Source organism: Podarcis gaigeae (genome assembly GCF_964106915.1).
Source record: "Podarcis gaigeae genome assembly, chromosome: 3".
Taxonomy (NCBI): domain Eukaryota; kingdom Metazoa; phylum Chordata; class Lepidosauria; order Squamata; family Lacertidae; genus Podarcis; species Podarcis gaigeae.
In genome coordinates, this window is record NC_139680.1 from 34,540,200 (window position 1) to 34,562,266 (window position 22,067).

The following is a 22,067-nucleotide window of genomic DNA, read 5'->3' on the forward strand; positions in this document are numbered from 1 at the left end:
CTACAAGGACTAATGGTGTAATCATAACTAAGTCTAATCAGAAATAATTCCTTTTAAATTCAGTGGGGCTTACTCCCAAAATAAATGCAGAAAGGATTGCAGCATAACCCTATTTACCTGGGAGTCCCCATTTTGCAGCTATTTTACACCTCCTTGTATATCTTCCCAACAACCATATGAGGTAGGTCAAGTTGAGAGTTAGTGACTGGCCCAAGGCAGGTAGTAAATACAAAATTTTAAACTGCACATTTTTGGTGTTACTTATGAACATGGGCAAGCTGATTTTAAGTTATGATGCTGTCAAATGTCAGGAATAGGGATGGAATGGCCTGTCAGTTTCAATGCTCTCAGTTTCTCATTTTTCTAATCTTAAATTCAGTTCTCTACATTTTGTGCTTTTTTAAAAATGCTCACAAAAATCAATCTAGTGTGAATTCCTCTTAATAAACACAATTCTACATGCAGTTTTGACTAATGCACACATTTCTGCAAGCAATTCTATCTTGACAGAATGAATTTTTGCATGCTATTTTCATCAAAGTCTATGAACACACACTTTCTCTTAATAAATGCATTTTTTTAAACATTGGTTGGAGAACTGCATCACAAGTTTTCAGGTAAGGGCAAATTCTGAAGTATAGCTCTATTCTGTTTTGGAAAGTGTAAATTTGATTGATTTGGCTTTGAATGCATAGAAGAAGAAGGTGAGTTTGGATTTGAGATCCCGCTTTATCACTACCCGAAGGAGTCTCAAAGCGGCTAACATTCTCCTTTCGCTTCCTCCCCCACAACAAACACTCTGTGAGGTTAGTGGGGCTGAGAGACTTCAAAGAAGTGTGACTAGCCCAAGGTCACCCAGCAGCTGCATGTGGAGGAGCGGAGACGCGAACCCGTTCCCCAGATTACGAATCTACTGCTCTTAACCACTACACCACACTGGCTGCTCTTAACCACTGCTCTTAACCACTACACCACACTACACCATACTGAATCAATTTTCCCTCTCACCCTAATTAGGAGAGGAATGTAGCAATCAAAGCATGTAGGGTAGGGGAAAATGCTTTCCAAACTTCCTTTGTTTTTCTTTCTAGACTTCCTGTTTCTTCACATCTAGTATCTCATCACTTCTTTTTGTTTATATATGCTATATTTCATTTACACAGTTGCAGACGTTACATTTTATTCATATATAATCAAGCGAACCAAATCTTTTGTTGATGTTTTCACTCTAACTAGAGTTCTTTGCCTTTTAACTAGAATTTGGAAAAAAGAGAGAGGCTTGGATTCACAGTTTTTGAGAGCAGAATCCAGTCACAGGATTCTCCCACTTGTAGAGAGATTGGGGTGGGGCACACAGAAAGAAGTGTTTTTCACTGATTTCTCCTCATAACTTATCTGGTTTGAATGCAATGACCAGCTACGTTGGGGCACAAAGCAGGAAAGGCAGGGGGAAACCAGAGCATGTGGGGAAAGGAAGGAGGAGGAGTGTAGCAGCCCAAGACTCATCCCTTTATTGCCAAATCACACATCAGCATTAAGGGTTGTATTCAATGCAGTTCTAAGGTAAATGTCAGTCAGCACAAGGATTTTTCCTTGCATAATGGAACATTCTCCTCCCCTCACTGCATGTGTTCCTTAAATCAATTCTAGGGATTTCCCCAACTTTATGAGAAAAATCTGGGGCATGGGTAGGCAAACTAAGGCCCGGGGGCTGGATACGGCCCAATCGCCTTCTAAATCCGGCCCGCGGACGGTCCGGTATTCAGTGTGTTTTTACATGAGTAGAATGTGCCCTTTTATTTAAAATGCATCTCTGGGTTATTTGTGGGGCATAGGAATTTGTTCGTTTTCTTTTTCAAAATATAGTCCAGCCCCCCACAAGTTCTGAGGGGCAGTGGACCAGCACCCTGCTGAAAAGGTTTGCTGACCCCTGATCTGGGGAGAAAGCAGGGGGCATACAGGAGAAAAGTACAGGTGCACGAGTGGAAGTTGTTCTGCTCACATAATTACATCACCCAAAGTGTCAAAGTATTAGCCTAACCTACCTGGAAGGATTTGTCTTCTCTTTTTAATGTACTGTTCTCTTTATAATCAACTTTTTTTAAAAAAAGTGTTTAAATGTATGTAACAGAGATAAAACAGTAATTCGTTTAAGTCATGCTCATTCTCCCCTGTTCAATAAAGTTGCTCAGGGTTGCAGTGAGAGTGAAATGAAATAATAATTATGAAGCAATTTGTGCAACAAAAGCAAAAACAAAACCCTAGGCTACTCACTGTAAAGGAGGGTGCCATTCAAAGCAGTAGTCTTCACTGTCAAGTGAATCATCATTCGGTTCCACTGTGGTCCTGATGCATGTCTGTCCTTAGACAGAGATGTTAGAGAAGGTAGTTCCAAATATGAATTCACGGTGAACGATGGGAAAAATAGGGTTGTATCTAGAACAAAATATTAAAAGGGCAGTCAGTATAAAATTAAATGAAGTTTCATCAGCAGAACATCTCCATGTCATCACTGCCTAACCATAATTACTCCAAGTCAAAAAAAACTTGTAAGGCCGACCTTTCCCCCAGGATACCTTGCCTGGTTAGAAAGGTTGGCAAGGAAGAACAAAGTGGTGTTAAAAAATGGGAAGTTTGATTAGTATCCTTGAGCTTCTTTTAGTTCCTCTTGTTTAGGTTCATTATGTTTCTGGCTTCCTGGTTTGTATTCTTCCCCAGTATGTATACTGGCTGCAGTCCTATATACTAGTTGTACTTATAGTTGATAGAAAGATAGATCTCTATATCCCAGATCCAACAAGCAGAAAGTTGCCCACCCTCATTTAAAATCATATCAAAAGTGCTGGTATTACTAAGAACCAGAAGCAGATTTCTGGGTGGGCTTTTATTTTGATTATATATTTTGTGGATTTATATTTTGATTTTGTTGTGTGAACTGTCCTGAGACTTTCGTGTATAGGGCAGTATATAAAATCAATCAATCAATCAATCAATCAATCAATCAATCAATCAAGAAGCTGTTACACTAGCTTGCAAGCATGTGGGTCACATTCCTCAGAACTGGGGCCGCGGACTAACATTTCACTTGGTTAATATTACGGACACACATTCAAAAAGAAAAGGCTGTGAAAATTAGTCTGATTTTGGCTTGGAGCTTGGAAAACTGGCAAGTGGCCTAACCTGCACAGCAAGGGAGTGGAACCTGCAGGCCTCCAGATATTGCTGGACTACAATTCCCACCATCCCTGACCACTAGGCATGTTGGCAAGGGGTGATGGAGTCTCTGCCTTATCTAAAACGCTCATGTGACCATCCTCCAGTAACTTTGATTGGCTGCTCCTGTGCTGATAGATCTACACTCCATTCTGTAAGTTTGTCTAACATATTAGCAGGAAGGTGGGTGGGTTGCCATGGTAACAATGGCCTGCCCTCCTTTGTGACATCTCCTGCTTCTCCCTTAAAAGCCACCAGCTACAGGTGTCCATTGTGGGTTAGTGAGGAGAAACAGAGAGAGGTGTGTAGGTGCGGTAAGAGAGAAAGCAGAGGATTTGGATTTTTTCTGATTTTGACTGCTTAAAGAGGAGGCGGAGCCAGCATCAACCATGCGGTCTGTTCCAGACCTTCAGGAAGAAGGAAGGTTCAGCGGACTTTTCCTTCGTGGAACAGAGTGGCTCAGACGACTGAGAAGCACAATGCAGCTCAAAAAGAGCAACAAAGTGGCCCCGCTCCAACCCAAGGAGCAGCCTCCTGTGGCACCACTTGTGACAAAGCTCTTCCAGAGCTTTCCAGAGCTCGAGAAGGCAGTAGCCCAAAACCGGGCCCGTATTAGACCAGCACCTGAAGAAGAGGACATAATTGTAGAAGATCTGGAATGAGCGTCAGGTGTGACGGGAAGGCGCTCCGCTTTGCAAGAGTTAAAAGGGAGTAAGGGAAGAATGAGGGCAATGAGATCGAGGTAACCCTCCAGCCTCTCCTGAGCTGCAGAGGCTCAGGGCAGAGAGGCAAAGGGAACTACGTTCCCGCAGGAGGAGTGCTCGCCTCCAGGCCAGGAGAGGTGAGTCACCAGAGGATCGGGGCTGCCCTATGCCTCGGGGCAGATAAAAGCCAGCCAGCTCCAGTCCCAAGTTGTGGGAGCAACATTGTTGGTTGCTAGTTCTTGCCTGAACACTATCCTGCTTTTCTGCCTGAGCTCCTGACCTGCCCTGGTTCCCTGCTTGCAAGCCTGTTCCTGACTTCACCCAACTCCCTGCCCTCCACCCAGCTTCAGCTACTACGGACTGCCTCCATGTTGCACCTTTGACCACGGACCGAACTTGGACCTCGCCTCTCGGGTAACCCACGGGACCAGCACAACGAGGAAGGAGGGAGAAAGGATTGAAGAGAAGTGAAAATAGTGGGGACAAAAGGCTGACTGCTGACTCACCCTTACCGTGCGAGGGAGAAACCAGAAACAATGGAAAAAAATTAGGCCTTTGTGGGATGATGTCTTTTTCTTTTTGTGTATCTTGTTGGTGCGCAAGCATAAATAAAGCAAAAACAATATGTCTGTGGGGTTGTTGGTTTTTGTTTTATTATGTTTTTTGTATTCTCATTTTATATTGTTACTTTGTGAACCGCCCTGTGAAGGATGAAGGGCGGTATAGAAATTTAATAATAAATGAATGAAAGGAAAGAAGCATGTGTGTGCTCCTCAGGTACATGGTGCCCTATACAGAGGCTTCCAGGCTCACTGAAAACATTATTGGTTGTGCTTTTCTTCTTGGGCCCAGCCACAAGTCTTAGGGAGGGTTATTGTTCTTCTTTGTTATTTTTATATTGTGAACCAATCGCTGATCTTTGGGTGAAGGGTAGTATAGAAATACAACAACAACAACAACAACAACAACCTGCCTCTAGGAGGTTGAAATTGAGACTCAAATCTTATGGAGAACTATTCCATCCATAGAATATACAGTGTTCAAGCATGTTGCTGATGAAGTTGGCTTGGTATCTTCTGACTTGTGTTTTTTAAAATAAATATATAAATATGCATCTTTTTTAAATACCAATTTCTATATACAAACCCACCCCCTGCTTTTAAACTCTAGTAATCAGATCTCATAGCAGCTGGGTCAGTAGCCCTTCCATTTCTTAATCTGCAAGCACCTTCCAGCAAAAAGCAATCCAATTTGCAAAGGTGCAAGTTTGGCAGTAATAACACATTCAAAGTAAATGCACTTTCCATGATTAAATCTTTAACCGGTTCTTGGCAAATGGTAAATTAACTTGTTTTATACACTCATCTGAATCAAAATGAATGCTACCAAAATGAAAGTCCATTTAATGCACATTCATCCTTTCACCAAGATATTTGCAGCTCTGCAAGCATCATTATGTTGTTCTTAATGCTTTCCAAAGCCAGTTTTATTACGATCATTATTAATGTCCTCAGTATATTTTACTACGCCTTGGTAATGACCCTTGAGAGCTGCCATAAAGATAAATTAGCATATTATCTGCATATATTGTGATGGTGGGATGTAGTCAAAACTATAAAACGGCTATATGTAAAGACAGAACCGCCATCCAAAGACAGACTCAGCAGCAGAGCACTCTTATTCCATAGAGGTACAGCTGCTGGAATAATAAAAGAATCTCAATGTCTGAAAAAGCTACTCTTTGTTGCCACATATTGCCCATCAAAATGATTAATTGTACCAGATACTTTAATGAAACAAATTCATAGATTAGAAATGTGGTTGACAGCTCAGTTTAAATGCCTACATAGCTGATGAAGCAGTATTTTGCTGTACTTTCAGGTGCAATTCCTATGAAGCAAAATCCCCCCCCCCCCATCCATCTGCTTGCCTTATACACATGACCGGAACAACTGTTAACAAACTACATTTTCTTTCTTTACAAAATACATGAATTCAATAGGGCTCTCGTGGTTCTTTGGAATTTTAAAAATGGTGTCCTTACTTTTTTGCATTCACTTTAAACAATATTAGTATTGTTGGATATTGAAATCAGCACTGTGGGCTATCCATAATGTGCTGTAGAAGTTAATCCATGAATTTAGTGCATTTAAGAGTACAGTGGTACCTCGGGTTACATACGCTTCAGGTTACATACACTTCAGGTTACAGACTCCACTAACCCAGAAATAGTACCTTGGGTTAAGAACTTTGCTTCAGGATGAGAACAGAAAACGTGCTCCGGCAGTGCAGCAGCAGCAGGAGGCCCCATTAGCTAAAGTGGTGCTTTAGGTTAAGAACAGTTTCAGGTTAAGAATGGACCTCTGGAATGAATTAAGTTCTTAACCCGAGGTACCACTGTAGAACCTGCAGCTGCTCCATTACTACTTGGGAACATATTGAACTCGCTCTACTCAGAAAGCAATCACATGGCTACTTGATGGTTTATTGTCAGAAGGAGAAAGTTGGGCCAGGCAGGTCTTGGTTTGCTCAGGCAAGGCAACTCTTATGACCATGAGAGCTGAAGGGAAACACAAGCTGCATTTAGCCAGACCACATTTTGCTACCTAATTCCCTCTCTCCCCAAGTTATGAACTAACATTTGCTGGCTTTGCATAGTCCTGGCAGAGGGAGATCCTGGGATCAATGGAGAAACCGTCACTTTCTAAACTCTGCCAGCTCACGGAAGATGGGGCAGCAGAGAGGGTGGTCCATGGCCCCTTGTGGCTCTTCAACTGCCCACCCCTGGGAGCTCAGCTTAGGATGCTATGCTCCCTAAAACTCATATTGACCAGACTTCAGCCTCACTTTTTCTGCCCATAATTGCCACATCTGCTGTTGTTGAGAATTCTGCCAGTTCAGCTTGGCACTAGTGGGAATTTGGTGCTAAAGTACAGCGATAAACAATATATCAATAAATAAGAACCACCAGAGATGCATAAACCAAATGTGTGTAAATACAGCTTAAGAGCACACAATATGTAATGTATTTATGTGACCTACTAAGGATTTCCTCGTTTTCTATGGCACTTGTCTCATAAATATGACTTTCTAAATATGCTGAGTATTTTTGAAAAGCACCTTTTATCAAAAGTAAAAGTAGATTTGACAACTCCTCCTTCCTTAACTCCAGTATATTTGGATCAAATGTATTTACGGCCAGACATACCACAATATTTTACAAAACACTAATAGGGAAGCTTCAAAAAGATTTTAAAAGTCAGCAGTGCATTAAAATTCATCATAATCTACATTTTTATTGATCTTAAACATAACCAGTAAGTCTATGTCAAATTTGTTATGTATTGTAAAGAAAGCTGGAAATGAGTAGAATCAATTTCTGCAGTCTGTGCTTAGAAGATAATAGATTTTCAAAAAAATTAAATAAAAAAGCTTTGAGAAACATTGGAAGAATATATCAGTGCCTCACCAGCATATAGTAGACAGCATGGGTACTTATAGATTATGTGGGGAATGTTGAAGGTCAGCAAAACATTATGTTTTGTTTATTTGGGATAACAGGGCATTAGCTTTCAAAGTCTAACTTATCACCTTCACCTCCGTTCCTTGCCACTAACATGCAGTCACTTGCATCTGATGACAGTATTTGACTACTGAGTTATTATGCTTTGAGAATTCCTCTTTACCAGCCATCGGTTTTGGATTGCCCTGTGTGTGCATGATGGTTCCTTCCACCAAAATAAATGCAGAGTCCCACAAGTACAGGAGGTGTCTGTAAAACCTGGGATTGTTGCGCTGGTAAAGTAGTGTATTAGTTTGCAATTGCGCATATATCAAATATGCTGATTCGGGAAATCAGCAAAGTACTTTCCTTAACTATCAACTGTCAGCAACCTACATATTTTGCTGGTCAAGGCAGAGAGGAAAACACTGATAAATTGCATGGATGCAACCAATCAAGCAGCAAGCAGACAGATTACTAGATCCATTTCAAAAAAATTGCTGATGGGTACAAGAAAATTGAAATGTGAATTTGTAATGACATCTGGATTTTCTTCTGTTTCTGCAAAGTCAAACTTGGCTCAAATAATGGTCTATGACTGATCTGGCTACTGGGAACATTTGAATGGCATTTGCCTCCACCTTGATTTCTTGGTCTGTTTTCAAGACTTTGCTATCAGGCATTTTTCTTTTTTCTTTTAAGAGCAGAATCTAGTTGAACCACATTGTATACAAGGATTGCCTGTCCTTAGTGCTGGTGCCAGACTATTTTGTGCCCTAGACAAGGCTAACGACTTGCAGCCCCCACAAAAAACTGTTAACCTCAATTTTCAAAAACAGATTTTGTGCTATGGGGCTCATGGAATTCCCTCTTTTTGAACAGGATAGGATATCTTCTGTTAATGCACATTCAACATTTAATTACATGTACACGATACAAGATGCTCACACGAGCAACTTCCAGTTTCATATCCCAGTATTTAGCATGTGGGCATTAATAAGGCAGTTTGTAACAAAACACACAAATACATAAGGCTTCTCTTTAAAGCCCTGCTGCCACAAGCCATTTTTCCCTCTTCACCCCATATCCTGCTAATACAGTGGTACCTCGGGTTACAGACACTTCAGGTTACAGACACGTCAGGTTACAGACTCCGCTAACCCAGAAATAGTACCTCGGGTTAAGAACTTTGCTTCAGGATGAGAACAGAAATCGTGCAACCACGGTGTGGCAGCAGTGGGAGGCCCCATTAGCTAAGGTGGTGCTTCAGGTTAAGAACAGTTTCAGGTTAAGAACAGACCTCCAGAACGAATTAAGTCCTTAACCCAAGGTACCACTGTAATAGGTACGCCACCTTTCCCAAGTCCTCTATACTGACACTCTGCCTGGATTTTCCTAGTAGCAACTACCACTACTCTATATCAATATACAGTGGTACCTCGGGTTAAGTACTTAATTTGTTCCGGAGGTCCATTCTTAACCTGAAACTGTTCTTAACCTGAAGCACCACTTTAGCTAATGGGATCTCCCGCTGCCGCACAATTTCTGTTCTCATCCTGAAGCAAAGTTCTTAACCCGAGGTACTATTTCTGGGTTAGCGGAGTCTGTAACCTGAAGCGTATATAACCCGAGGTACCACTGTATACAACTTCTTGCTTCTTCATAACTCATCAAAGGAATAGTAAGAGACATCAGTAGTGGCAACTGCCACAGAAAGTTCCTTTGGTCTGGCTATGTCACCCCCTTCCCTGTTCTCATCAGAGGAATAGGCAAAGGGAGGAGAAAATTGGTTTGGTATATTCATACTGATAATATTAATGGCTTGCCCCTCCCCGCTGCCCCCAGCAACCAATGACAGAGGCAGTCACCTCACTCTGCCTAATGGTGGGTTCCCCTGAACACACATTGTCAGCCTTGCTGCTGACTAGAAAAAAAGATTGGCTACCAGGCAAAGTTTGTAGGTTCCCGAGTAATATTATCAATTTATTTTTAAAGTGCTGCTGATGTATTCATATCCCCCCACAGCAAATTGTTGAAAGCAACCTTGCAGCAATGTCACATCTCTCCTTGATCAACGTAGGACGTTATCAACCCCAAGAATGCACACAGCAACGAAGCCAGGAAGAAAATTCAAAAAATAATGGGATATCGCCTACCGAATCCGAATGCATCTTCCCCACAACTCTGCTTAAAAGTTTATTTAGAATGACCTGCCGAATTCTACAGATAGCTCTGACTTGATACAAAACAAATAACCATAACGGGGGAAGAGGGAGGTCCCATTACCCTTAAGTGAGTTAACACTTACAGGAGCTGGGCAGGCTTTCAGAGCTCTCTATTGGTTATGCATATTTTCCCCCAAGTGAGAGCACACACTGACAGGCCGCTGCAAGGAAGATAATATCAAAAATATGCTCAGTAGAATACGCCCCAGGAAAAGGCACAGCTGCCCCTTTGAGCTTCAGAGAGCTATTTATTAAACAAAAGTTCCTTTAGTGTTGCACTTCCATCTGCTCTGCTTTTGTGTCGCAGATTTTGCTAAGCCATACCTCAAGTGATCTCCAAATGAGCTCTACTGCCTGCAAATTTCCTTTCTGCATTTTCTGTGTGACATACTTAGCTAATATGCCCACTAAAGAAAGAGCATTCTGGATATAGCAAAGGCATGGAAACAGTCACCTTTAATTTAACAGACAAGCCATGCCTATGTTTACTTAGTAATTCTAGGGTTGCTCCAAATGACCCACTTATTGAACATTCACACAGATTTGCTTGGACAGAGCCTTCATGGTCTTTATTGAACATGCATTTTGATTGGTTTGTGGGTGGCGCTGTGGGTTAAACCACAGAGCCTAGGACTTGCCGATCAGAAGGTCGGTGGTTCAAATCCCTGTGATGGGGTGAGCTCCCGTTGCTTGGTCCCTGCTCCTGCCAACCTAACAGTTTGAAAGCACGTCAAAGTGCAAGTAGATTAAATAGGTACTGCTCCAGCGGGAAGGTAAACAGCGTGTCTGTGCGCTGCTCTGGTTCGCCAGAAGCGGCTTAGTCATGCTGGCCACATGACCCGGAAGCTGTACGCCGGCTCCCTCGGCCAATAAAGCGAGATGAGCGCTGCAAGCCCAGAATCTGTCACAACTGGACCTAATGGTCAAGGGTCCCTTTACCTTTTAGACCACAAATGAGCACCCACACAGAATTGCTTGCAGGGTGTTTTTATGCTTTTCCCATTCATCACTATCCTAACTGCAAAAGGTCTATTTCTTTCTTTCTTTTTAAAAAAAGATTTAAGCAGATTTAATCCACTTGTGCAAATCTAAACTTCCCGGTAAGCAGTTGAATACTCCCTTGCAAACTACCGATAGTCTGAAGTTGAAGCTACTGCATCTAATGGGATTCAGAAATTGTGAATACATACCAAAATCTTATGCATAGGATTTCAGCAGTGCTGTTGAATTCAGTGCAACTGGCACTGTGGTGTGTTCAGGCTGGCAGCAGTCTTAGCAAATTAAGAGATGATCTGGTCCATCTCTGGTGTTTCATTTGCATTCAAAGTGAGAAGTCGGGGAAAACAGGATGATACAGGAATCCCCACATGTACATGTAAAATGATTTGATCAGTTTCCCAAGGCTGCAGCCCTGAACAGTTATGTCACTTGGGCTGCAGCCCTATTTGGAAGTAAGTTCCATTTAGCGCAATGGTAGGTTCACCTTTAAATGTGAATAGAATCAAATCCTCCCCCATCCCTAGTTATCCCATGACCTTTGCTTAACACTCAGAAACCACAAATGGTCTTGCTTCATGCTGTTTCATTGGAAAAGCTAGCACAGCTTGCTTCAGGCAGCAAACAAACCAAGAAGCGTGTGAGCTACATGGTTGTTGTTTTTTTGTTCCCAATGTCTAACAGAGTCAGAAACGAAATGGGCAGCTTCGTTTCAGTTGATTTAAATTTATTCATGTCAATTAAAAAAAATATGAAATCAGCTACTTGGTTTTGCTGCCACTTTACATTTCTTCTCGATATTAGATACAGGATATTAGTCTGAAGCCATGAATTTGATTTGCAAAGCAGTGAGCTGAGTATGATAATCACTGCTAGTAAGCAACTTATCTATGCAAATAACCTCAGCTTTTGAGAACTGGTTTTCTCTACCCACCACCACCTCTGCTCCACCCTGCCGGTTTTTGGAGCCACATTACCACAGCCTTGTTAATGTTTTCTCTTGGCAAAATTTTATACAGACGAACAACCCATACTAAAAGCCTTATTACAGTGCAGCGTTCAATTCATGAGCACCAGCTGTTTATAAAAGGAACTTTGCATTGTTTTAGGGAGAAAGCAACAGGAAGGAAAGTTCAGTATCAATAACATTTTACATTTTATGTCCATGTAGAAAATGACTTTGTAAATTGCAGTGGTGGAGGTAATCTGGCATAGAGGACTTGGCAAAAATCACCTCCTTTCCTATTTTTGTAAACAACAACAGCCCCCAATGGATCATCAGCCCTCTAAGAATTGAAGGAGCTGCTCAGGACTCAAGACATTAGACATGTCCTTCTCAACGTCTTCTAGTGGTAGAGTGGGAATAGAGTGGCAAATCGTTCTAGGATCGGAGGGGAAGGACTCTCGGAGTGCATTCACATGGCAGTTTATTCCACTTACCTGAGGTTTGACTCAGCCTAAGGCAGCTTCCTAAGTCCCTAAAACTGAGGCACTTTTTTAAAAAAAGGAACATATTTTTTTTTAAAAAAAGAAATGTCAACCCAAGCTTCCTCGCTTTCATCAAACCTTTTCTCATACTCCTGAAAAGAAGATAATGTATTTTTTTTATCTGTAGACTCCATTTCTCCTTACAATTAGTAGCCCCAGAACAAATGGACTCCTGTTTCCCTTGTATTCTACAAAAGTATCCATGAGACAATGCTTTTGGAATTTTAATAGGCAGGTGACAAACCAAAGTACAATTCAGTAGTTTTGTGTGTATGGGAATAATTTTCTTCCTAACAACTTCATTGTTACGAGTCTCTAAAACCTGCCAATTTCTGATTATTTCAAAATAAAAGGAACAATCTTCTTTGGCACGCAGCAGTTCTAAGCCACTTTAAATTAGTACTCTATATGAACGAGGTCTTACAATAGCATGCACAATTAATGCTCACAAATCTGTGCTCAAATATTATTTACATATGTTACCTACCAAATTTCTTGGCTGAATAAAAATGTGGTTTGAGAATATCCCTGCACATGATATATTGTGAGTTTGTTTTGTATGTGCACAGCACAGAATACAAGAAAAGAAGTGGGCAGAATTTGTCAGTATTCAGAATGAAAAATGGGAGGTCATAATTCCCCCCCCCCTTATGATATGTTATGGTCGAGTGCCCTAGTGATGGAACACATTTTCCAATAAAAACAATGCCATCAGCATGCAGTTGGTAGAGAGTGACCTGATTTATGTCATACAAAAGAGCCAACATATTGCTGTCTCTGCTCCACACACAACCTTTAATTGGCATTATCTTAAATGTCACACTTTTGTGCTTTTGGAACACTGTCAATAGAGGGCACATATACTGAAGTTCCTTTTTAAAGCCAAGCTAATAAAACATATATGTATAGAAAGAGTATGTGTGCTGTTGCTGCTGTGCTACAAAAACAATGAAACAGGAATAGCTAGACCGAGACATAAACAGTAGTAACTTTGTCCTCTGATACTTAGAATGTCATCTGAAAGTGTATGAGGCCACCACCTTGCTGAAGCTAAGCAGGTTTAGGCTTGGCCAGTGCCTGACTGAGGGACCACTGGGGAACCAAGTATGCTGTCCTGGGTACCATGATGGAAGAAAGGTGGGGTATGAATTCTATTTTATCCTATGGCTGTTGTGCCACAGGAAGGAAAGAGGCATCTGCCTTCAGGCAAGTGGACCCCACACTCCACAACTACTGTAACATGTTGGGAGTCTAAGTGGAGGGCCCTAAGGGGTTAGATCCAGATAACCTGGCAACAGGTTACAGGCACCTTACATCATTGCTTTCTCAGTTTGAGCAACATATTGGGAGGGATGCATAGTAAAGTGCATTGCACCCAAAGGCAAAAGGGATGAGCATTTCTAACAAATCTAGATGACTCAAGGAATCAAGCCTTGCCAGCTTTGCAAGATACAAGATAAGAGACTCTTATTATCTCTATTCACAGTACAGTATTATGATGGCATGGAGGATAATTCCTCAAAGAAGGCTACTGTTTTATCAATAGAAAGCTTATGCCCATTTCTTCCTGCTCAAATAATGGGTGGCCAATGATGCAGAAACCAAAAGCAAACCAGCAAAACCAAGAGAGAGAAGAGTTAAAGACTGACCAACTAACCAACCAACCAACCAACCAACCAACCCTGGACTGAGGACACTTCCAGATGAGCATATATTAAGAACAAAATAAGAGCTTGCTGGATCAGGCCAATGGCTCACCTAGTCCAGTATCCTGTTCTCACAATGGCCAGAAGCCATCAGGAAACGCACAAGCAGGAGCCAAGCACAACAACACTTTCCCCTCCTGTTGTTTACAGCAACTGGTTTTTAGAAGCGTTGTTGCCTCTGACTGTGAAGGTAGAGCACAGCCGTCATGGCTAGTTGCCCCTGATACCCTTATCCGCCATTCCTCTTTTAAAGCCATCCAACTTGGTGGCCACCACCTCCTCCTATGGGAGCAAGTGACATAGTTTAACTATATACCCCATGAAGAAGTACTTTCTTATATCCATCCCAAATCTTCCAACATTCAGCTTCATTGAATGTCCATAAGTCTTAGTGTTATGAGAAAGGGAGAAAAAGCATATTGATTGTCCACTATGCTTGGTTTGCAGGGAGAACAGAGTATTGGCAAAAATCCATTGCAACTGGGTGCAGTCCACATGTAATGATAATTTAATACACACATTTTATATGTGTGTGGGTCTTGGTGGTGGTTGAATTATTGTGATTAGGATTCATGCCTTGTTTAAAAGAAAAATCAATACAATGTGTCCAGCAGGTGGGAGGACCATGATTGGGACTACAACATGTGGGGAGGGGAGGTTTAAGCCTTCCTTCCTCAGTCACTATCTTGAAAAAACAAACAAATCCTTCTCTGTACAGCAATTTGCATTTTTTGGGGGGATCTCCCATTAAGCAACAACCACAGGAGGAGTTGCAATAAGGCATCTTTGTTTACATATTTCTGCTTGTAAATGGTCATCATGCATGTAGAACTGAAATGCTGTGTATGATAAGATGGACAGCTATAAATACACTACTTCGTTCTAAATACAGTATTCTGGAAATGTGGAACATAGTCAGCCAAACTGCAGCAATCTGGCTATATATATATAAAACAGATGCAAGTATGAGTTTTTGTACGAGAGCACTACATCAGTACATGGCAATATCAGGCACAAAATGTTTCAGAGTTACTTTAATACACAATTTCTAAAACTGCCTATAAAATGGTGAATTACTGTCTCATGCATTCTGAGATACAGAACCATGAGAAGCATCCACCCACCTCACAAAAATGGGACTCATTTGGAATCTGACAATGGGGTAAGTGGCACTGTACAAGGTCAGTTTGATCTACTGGCACAGCTAATACACTTTCCCATCCAATTATATTGGCTGACAATAATAAGAAAAATGTTTCTCTTTTAGACTGATTTTGCAGAACACATCCCTCTGGAATTCATCCATGGAGATAAGTCAGTTTAGCATTCAGAAAGTGGCACTGCTCAAATAGCTTTTCATTTACTTTTTTGAAACAATATAAAAGAGAATGTATGTGTCATGAAGGTTTGCTAAGCATTCCATTCAGGTCATGATAAACCATGGTTTACCCCAGTGGAATCAAGCTGCAGTGAGCCTTGGACGTGCACACCTCCCTTCTCCTCCAGAACCGCTGCATTGAGGCGATTGGAAGTTCTTGCTTCTTGTTTTTGATTAACCATAGTTTAGGGTTATGTCCACACCCTAAACTGTGGAATTAGAAATGGAAAGGTTGTAACCTACCATGTAAAGCTTGGTGGAATAAAAAAATATATGCATTGACTGTCTGCCTAACACCAACCATAGATGGGGCAAGGTGAACTTCCCTTGGAAAATAGTTCTACAATCAGAAAACCCTGCCTGTGTCACTGTCAACCAAGCGTCCCTTGCTGATGGGACAAAGAACAGTGCTTCTAATGATGACAGCAGCTGGGGGAGGTGATCCTTCTAGAAGACACTTGAACGTTATTCCATGTTACACTTTGCTATTCATAAACAGTAAGAGGAATGAAGGTCATTAAAGGGCTGATACGTCTTGCACTGTCATTAATAAGGTCTTACAGTGGTATCCAACATTAGTCATACTCAGAATAGACCTTTCTGTTCTCTTATAGAAGAGGATGCTAAGAAATGTGCACAGCTTCATTTAAACAGGGGTGGAAAGTTGGTGTTCCCTGAAAAACCCCACTTTTAAATCAAATGCACACAAATCACACCCACAACTTTCAGAGCTCAGTCAATAGTATAAATACTAGAATGGGGCAGAGGCAGACTGCAATGCTGGTCTGTGTAAACTACTAACCTGCCAATTATATATAATAAAGCAATCAACCTCCATTCCCTGAAGTGCTTACAAATGATGCATTATTGAAAGCTAATAGAGCATTTAAGGAAGAAACTATCAATAGTCTTAAAACAAAGGCATTTGCAATTCCATTTCAAATCTTATTTAAAGACAGTGATTCATACCTTTCATATTATACCTCTTGTATTACACCTTAAATGGTGTTTTGTTCAAGTGGGCAAGAGCTGGCAAAAAAACCCCTTGACTATCTGTATACTTTCATTAATTTTCCCGAGGAAAAAACCAACAACCTATGAGTGCACCTTTGCAAGATATAAAAACAAAAAGGCCTCTTCTTCCAGATGCAATAGGTACATAAAGAGATCCTCTCAATGTGCTTTGCAATGCCTGGATACTGTATATACGAAAACGAAAACACACATGCTGGCAATATTCTCAGTTCATATTGTGAACAGAAGACTATTTTCTAAGGTAATGGACCTTGCCTTAAAATACATTTGCATTTCAAGCCAGGAATTATCCAACTTCAATGGCATCAATGGAATATACTGAGTATGTGCTCCCTATGGCGAATTTCCCATATTACTTTCAGTACATTCTCAACTGCATATTCAACACCAAGTCTACTAGCTATTCCATCACCATAGTTGCTAGCCACAAAGGCTGTGTTCTACCTTTACTATCAGAGGAAGTGTGCCTCTGAATACAGTTGCTAAAAAGCACACATGGGAAGAGTGCTGTTGTCCTGCTTGCAAGCATCCAATAGATATTTGGTTGGCTACTGCAAGACCAGGATGCTAGGCTAGATGGGCCACTGGCCTCATCCAGCAGGGCTACTCTTATATCAATGTGTCAGAATCATACCACAACCTCAAATTTGTTCTGGTATCATGACCCACCTACCTGTAATTCTAAAGTTATTTTGTGTTAGTGCTGGGACAGCCGTTCAATGGTTTACTGCATCCTAAGCATTTATTTAGGGATGTGGGTGGCGCTGTGGGTTAAACCACAGAGCCTAGGTCTTGCTGATCAGAAGGTCGGCGGTTCGAATCCCCGCGACGGGGTGAGCTCTCGTTGCTCGGTCCCTGCTCCTGCCAACCTAGCAGTTCGAAAGCATGTCAAAGTGCAAGTAGATAAATAGGTACTGCTCCGGCGGGAAGGTAAACGGCGTTTCCGTGCGCTGCTCTGGTTCACGAGAAGCAGCTTAGTCATGCTGGCCACATGATCCAGAAGCTGTACGCCGGCTCCCTCGGCCAGTAAAGCGAGATGAGTGCCGCAACCCCAGAGTTGGTCACGACTGGACCTAATGGTCAGGGGTCCCTTTACCTTTAAGCATTTATTTGCAAGCAGGATGAGCCTCAGAACCCATTCAATAGTTCAGAAACAGCATCTGGTGAGAATTCTCTCTTCCACCCTGTGAAATTTCCCCAGTACGTAGAAAGTTAGCCCATAAAGGAGAGGGAAAAGGCCAGAATCATTACCTCTAATAAATAAGCTAGCTTTCCATGTCAGTATCTCTGGGGTGAAAGATTTGGCATTTGGCGAATCTCTCTGAGATTCTGAAATATTATAGTACTGAGAAGACTGTACCTATTTACCCACCACCACCATCCCACTTTTAAATAGCTGATTGATCAAGGTTCTGAAAGTGGTGAGCTAAACAAAGCCCAGAGGCATATGATATTGGGGACACATCTGGTTGGGAGTTTAACTCATATCTTGCTTGTGCAAGGCTCTAGATGAGTTTATACAATTTCTCTCAACTGTTTGACAGACATAAACATTAAGTAGGCTCTGGGCTGTTCACATTTTATTTTATTTTTTAAAAAGTCACTGGCAGAGGTACTGCCTGACAGACAGGAGCTTCATACAAAATAAATTGATGACAGAATGCACCCTGTCTGCTACACAAAGCCATATCAACTGCAGCGCACAGTGACATTGTCACAGGCTGTTACTATGAGGTAGTAGTGGGGTGTCTGAGTTGGAAGCTGTGTCAAAGAAACACAATGGGAAAATCAGTCACTCATTTGTGTATGTGGTTGGCCTGTTATGCCCCCTGACACTTGTCCTATTTTATCCGAGAAGCTCTTCTCGGCAAAATTATTGTACTTGGAGCACGAGATAGGTCACATTGCTGCAGGAACTGAATTGCATTTTCTCCCCCTGCCCAAAAATGCACTCAGCACTTGGGAAGAGCCAGCAACTCGCTTTGATTTCCCACAGCCATCTTTATCCTCTTCTATTGTGTGCCAGCTTTTTTCTTTCCTTTTCATTAAATTGGACATTGTGTGTGGTGATGAGCAGCGTATTATATACCGACACCACAAAGCACTTCCAAAGAGAAGCTCCCATCACAAAAGCTGATTCCACAAAAAGGTACCTTTACAGGACATATTTCTCATGTGGATCGTAAATTATCAAGCACTGGGCATAGCTTGCCATGCTTCCTCCCTTTAATCTCCCTCCATCTACCTGCCGCACCTTGTCAAATCCAATTCTGATGCTGACTGAAGGGCTGCATTACAACAGGGTGATCTGAACAAATCACCATCAGCACCAGTCCAAGAGTTCATCTGGTTAGCCATGGATGAAATACTACCCTAAGATTCCAAGCTAAAAATAGCACACACTGCTTTGGGCAACCATTTTCATAATCAGAACCTCCTTGCTCGCTGCCTCTTGCAATTCCTGCAATGCTTGCTGCCTACATTTACTGCTCCTCTTTGAAACTTCTATTAACATTGCTCTGTCCCCATTGCACTGTTATTTGAAGATTTAATATGACGTGTGCATAGAGCTGAGCCAAGGCCTGGGTGGTGGATGCTTGGAATGATCTGATAATCAAAGATGTGATGGCAAAAAGCTGCAGGGAATCTGGGCCTGACAGAATGCTTACAGATCCAAGAGGCAGAACAGGAAGTACAAGCTACAAGAATGACAGAACAAATACAGTGCAATAGCCGCTGTAAGTGTAAGTTCCAGATCCCTGTTCTTTTCATGAGGACAGAGAACAAGCAACTGACTCTGACTCCTCTCTTATCCCCACCCAAACTCAGAATGCAAAGCGAGTTCAGATGCTCAGGCTATTCCTGAAGACTCCCTCTTCTTTGGGTGCATGGCTCAGATATACCATGTGCTTTTGGTTGCAATCCTGTGCACTCTTACCTGAGAGTAAACAGAGTGGAATTTACTTCTGCATAAACATAGGGTTGCAATGGATATCTCCTTCTTATTTATGCAACACAGGAAAATGCAGAGATGAGCTCTTTGCAACAATTCATCCTTCACGTAACAGCTGGTGCCACTGGCACAGTCCAACGTAAGCTAGGTATTGAAAAGTACTTAGAAATGAAAGCCCTTTGAAGTATCATTACAAAGACAAATTTCACATTTGTAGATTATTTAGTTTCACAGGAATTGGCCCCTAGCCCCATAACCTTTTGCTTAAGAGCAAGTTGCTTACACACTGCTGCATTTGAGAATGGTTGCTGAACAAGCATTAGGGCTGTCAGATTTGGGGCAGCACTATAGCAGATCTTTGGTTTCTGTCCCCAGCAACCATCCAACAAGCAATTAGAACTGTCAAACTGACAGCTGTCAGACAGGGGACTTGCAGACCCAACAGAGTTAAGTGTACTTCACAGGTTAAAGGTAATGGACCCTTTGACACCCAGCTGCTAAGTGTAGGGACTAGGTCTGGGTTTCATTTTGTGTGCAGGGACCGCACCCAACAAAGTCATCTATGCGTAGATCATTCTTGTTGCATCAGGATAAGTAAGTTCTTAAGGTAGCATCTGCCACCCTATTCAGTCAGAAGAGTTTCTACTGCTGCATTTATGGAAAAGCTTTTTACGATTCTTGTATCACCTCTCAGACTTTTCACAGCAAGCACTTGGAGCTTTCACATAATGTGGTTCATGCTTGATGTCAGGTTTGATGTAATAAGTAGCTGAAAACATTTGTTCACCTGAGTACAGTGAACTGAGAGGGTTGCCCAAACACTCTTATGGAAAAAAGGCCAATGGAGTAAGAAAGTATATTCCAGTCTGGAAAAACATTTTGTTTTGTTTTCTCTTCAGAAAACAGAATCAGTACAATTCTCAAGCAAGCATATTAGACCTATTCTGTTCCAATGGGAGAATAAAGACCAAAACTATTTTCTAGCTGTCCATTTGGAAAATCATCTCTATTTTGAAGGCTGACACTTCAGACATTGTATGTACACAGTATCCCTGATGTAACATTTCTCAGGTTTGGATTATTTCCAGTTGCTCTCAAGAGACTTTGAATATCTTCACAAGTATTTCTAATAACAATTTGGAATATAATCATTCGAAAACAGTAGATATCTTTTTGAAAATATATATATCAAAAACATATTTTTAGGATGATTTGCTTTTTTCAAAAAAGAATGCCATGAATTTCCATTCTTCAATGCTGAAAGCATTCTTTCTATTTAACATTGTACCAGGCTGTGCCATTGAGTCTCTAGAGCTGAGCTACACAATCAGCAGAATCATATGCAGCAGATCTTTTTTGACTATACCATTTCATAGCAGGAAATTAATGGGCCTATTATCAGCAGTGTCAAGGCTTGACATCATGAGTTAAATTTCTCTTCATTACAGAATTGAACAGTGGTCCCTGCAACTGGCAAGCAGTATACAGCCTCCAGATTGACCAGGCCTGGGGATTTGGCCTTCTGCTACACAGCAGTAGTCCGTCCCCCCGAATGCTGTATGTCAGACTCCAACTGATTTATTCCAGGGACCTTTTGCTGGAGAAAGCAACTTCCAAGTCCAGATTTAGGCTTCAATAGGCCTGACCCAGGGACGCGGGTGGCGCTGTGGGTTAAACCACAGAGCCTAGGACTTGCGGATCAGAAGGTCGGCAGTTTGAATCCTCATGACGGGGTGAGTTCCCGTTGCTCGGTCCCTGCTCCTGCCAACCTCGCAGTTCGAAAGCATGTCAAAGTGCAAGTAGATAAATAGGTACCGCCGCTCCAGCAGGAAGGTAAACGGCATTTGTGTGCGCTGTTCTGGTTTGCCAGAAGTGGCTTAGTCATGCTGGCCACAGGGAGCTGTATGCCGGCTCCCTCGGCCAATAAAGCGAGATGAGTGCCACAACCCCAGAGTCGGCCACGACTGGACCTAATGGTCAGGGGTCCCTTTACCCTTTACCTAGGCCTGACCCAGTCCTGACAGGATGGTTTAACATTGCCCACAATTATTTTAAAAGTCATGCTTGGTCAAAGCACCATAGATATATAAAAGCATCACATGAAAAAAAGCCTGTTGTATAGCTACTGAATACCCTAAAGCAGATGTGGGGAACGTTTGTCCTTCCTGACTTTGCTGAACCACAAGTTTCATCACCCCAGCTATTGGCCATGTTTGTAAGGGCTGATGGGACTTGTAGTTCAACTATATCTAGAGCACCAAAGTATCCCCACACCTTCCTTGTATGTGGTCCCCATCATGCCCTTTTCTTCTACCCGCTCAGTGTTCCACATCATCAATATAAAAATGTAGACCATATATTTATGGCAGTGGACAGACAGAAAACTGATTGCCCACTAGTATTTATTCTATGCTGTAAAAGAGAATCAAACCAGTGGTGTCATTTTGTTACAGGCTATATAAGAAAGCTCAAAGGTTATTTAATATACCTGACCTGACTTATTATGCGTTATTTGCTACAGAGGCATGCAAATGAGTCAAGCTCAGAAACAAAGATAGTGATTGTATTGTCATATAGCCAGCGGACACATATAACATTTCTGCAGATGACTTCATTATCATCAAATTAGTTCCAACAGCAGAAAAAACGGTAGGATATTAAGCAGTCTGAAAGGGCCTATTTTTCTCGGAAAATGCTATAAAGCAACACTCTCTCTCTCTGTACGTGTGTTTGAGATAGAGAGGCACACAGCTTGGTATGTATTTGCCACTTTTAGAGCAAAGGCTACAGAGACCAGCGTGCTTTAAATGGCAAATTGCTCAAAGTGTTGGTCACTGATTTTGCAAACAAGCATTTTTTTAAAAAAA

The 22,067-nt window shown here is 41.8% G+C and overlaps 1 protein-coding gene across 1 annotated transcript in view; it reads right to left on the reverse strand.

Moving 5' to 3' along the window:
- Positions 1 to 22,067, reverse strand: part of EYS (eyes shut homolog) — a 491,695-nt gene that overhangs the window by 124,821 nt on the left and 344,807 nt on the right. Inside the window, exon 25 of the mRNA XM_083729676.1 lies at positions 2,275 to 2,436. Coding sequence (XP_083585802.1) covers positions 2,275 to 2,436 — 162 coding nt within the window. The remainder of the gene's footprint in view (positions 1 to 2,274; positions 2,437 to 22,067) is intronic.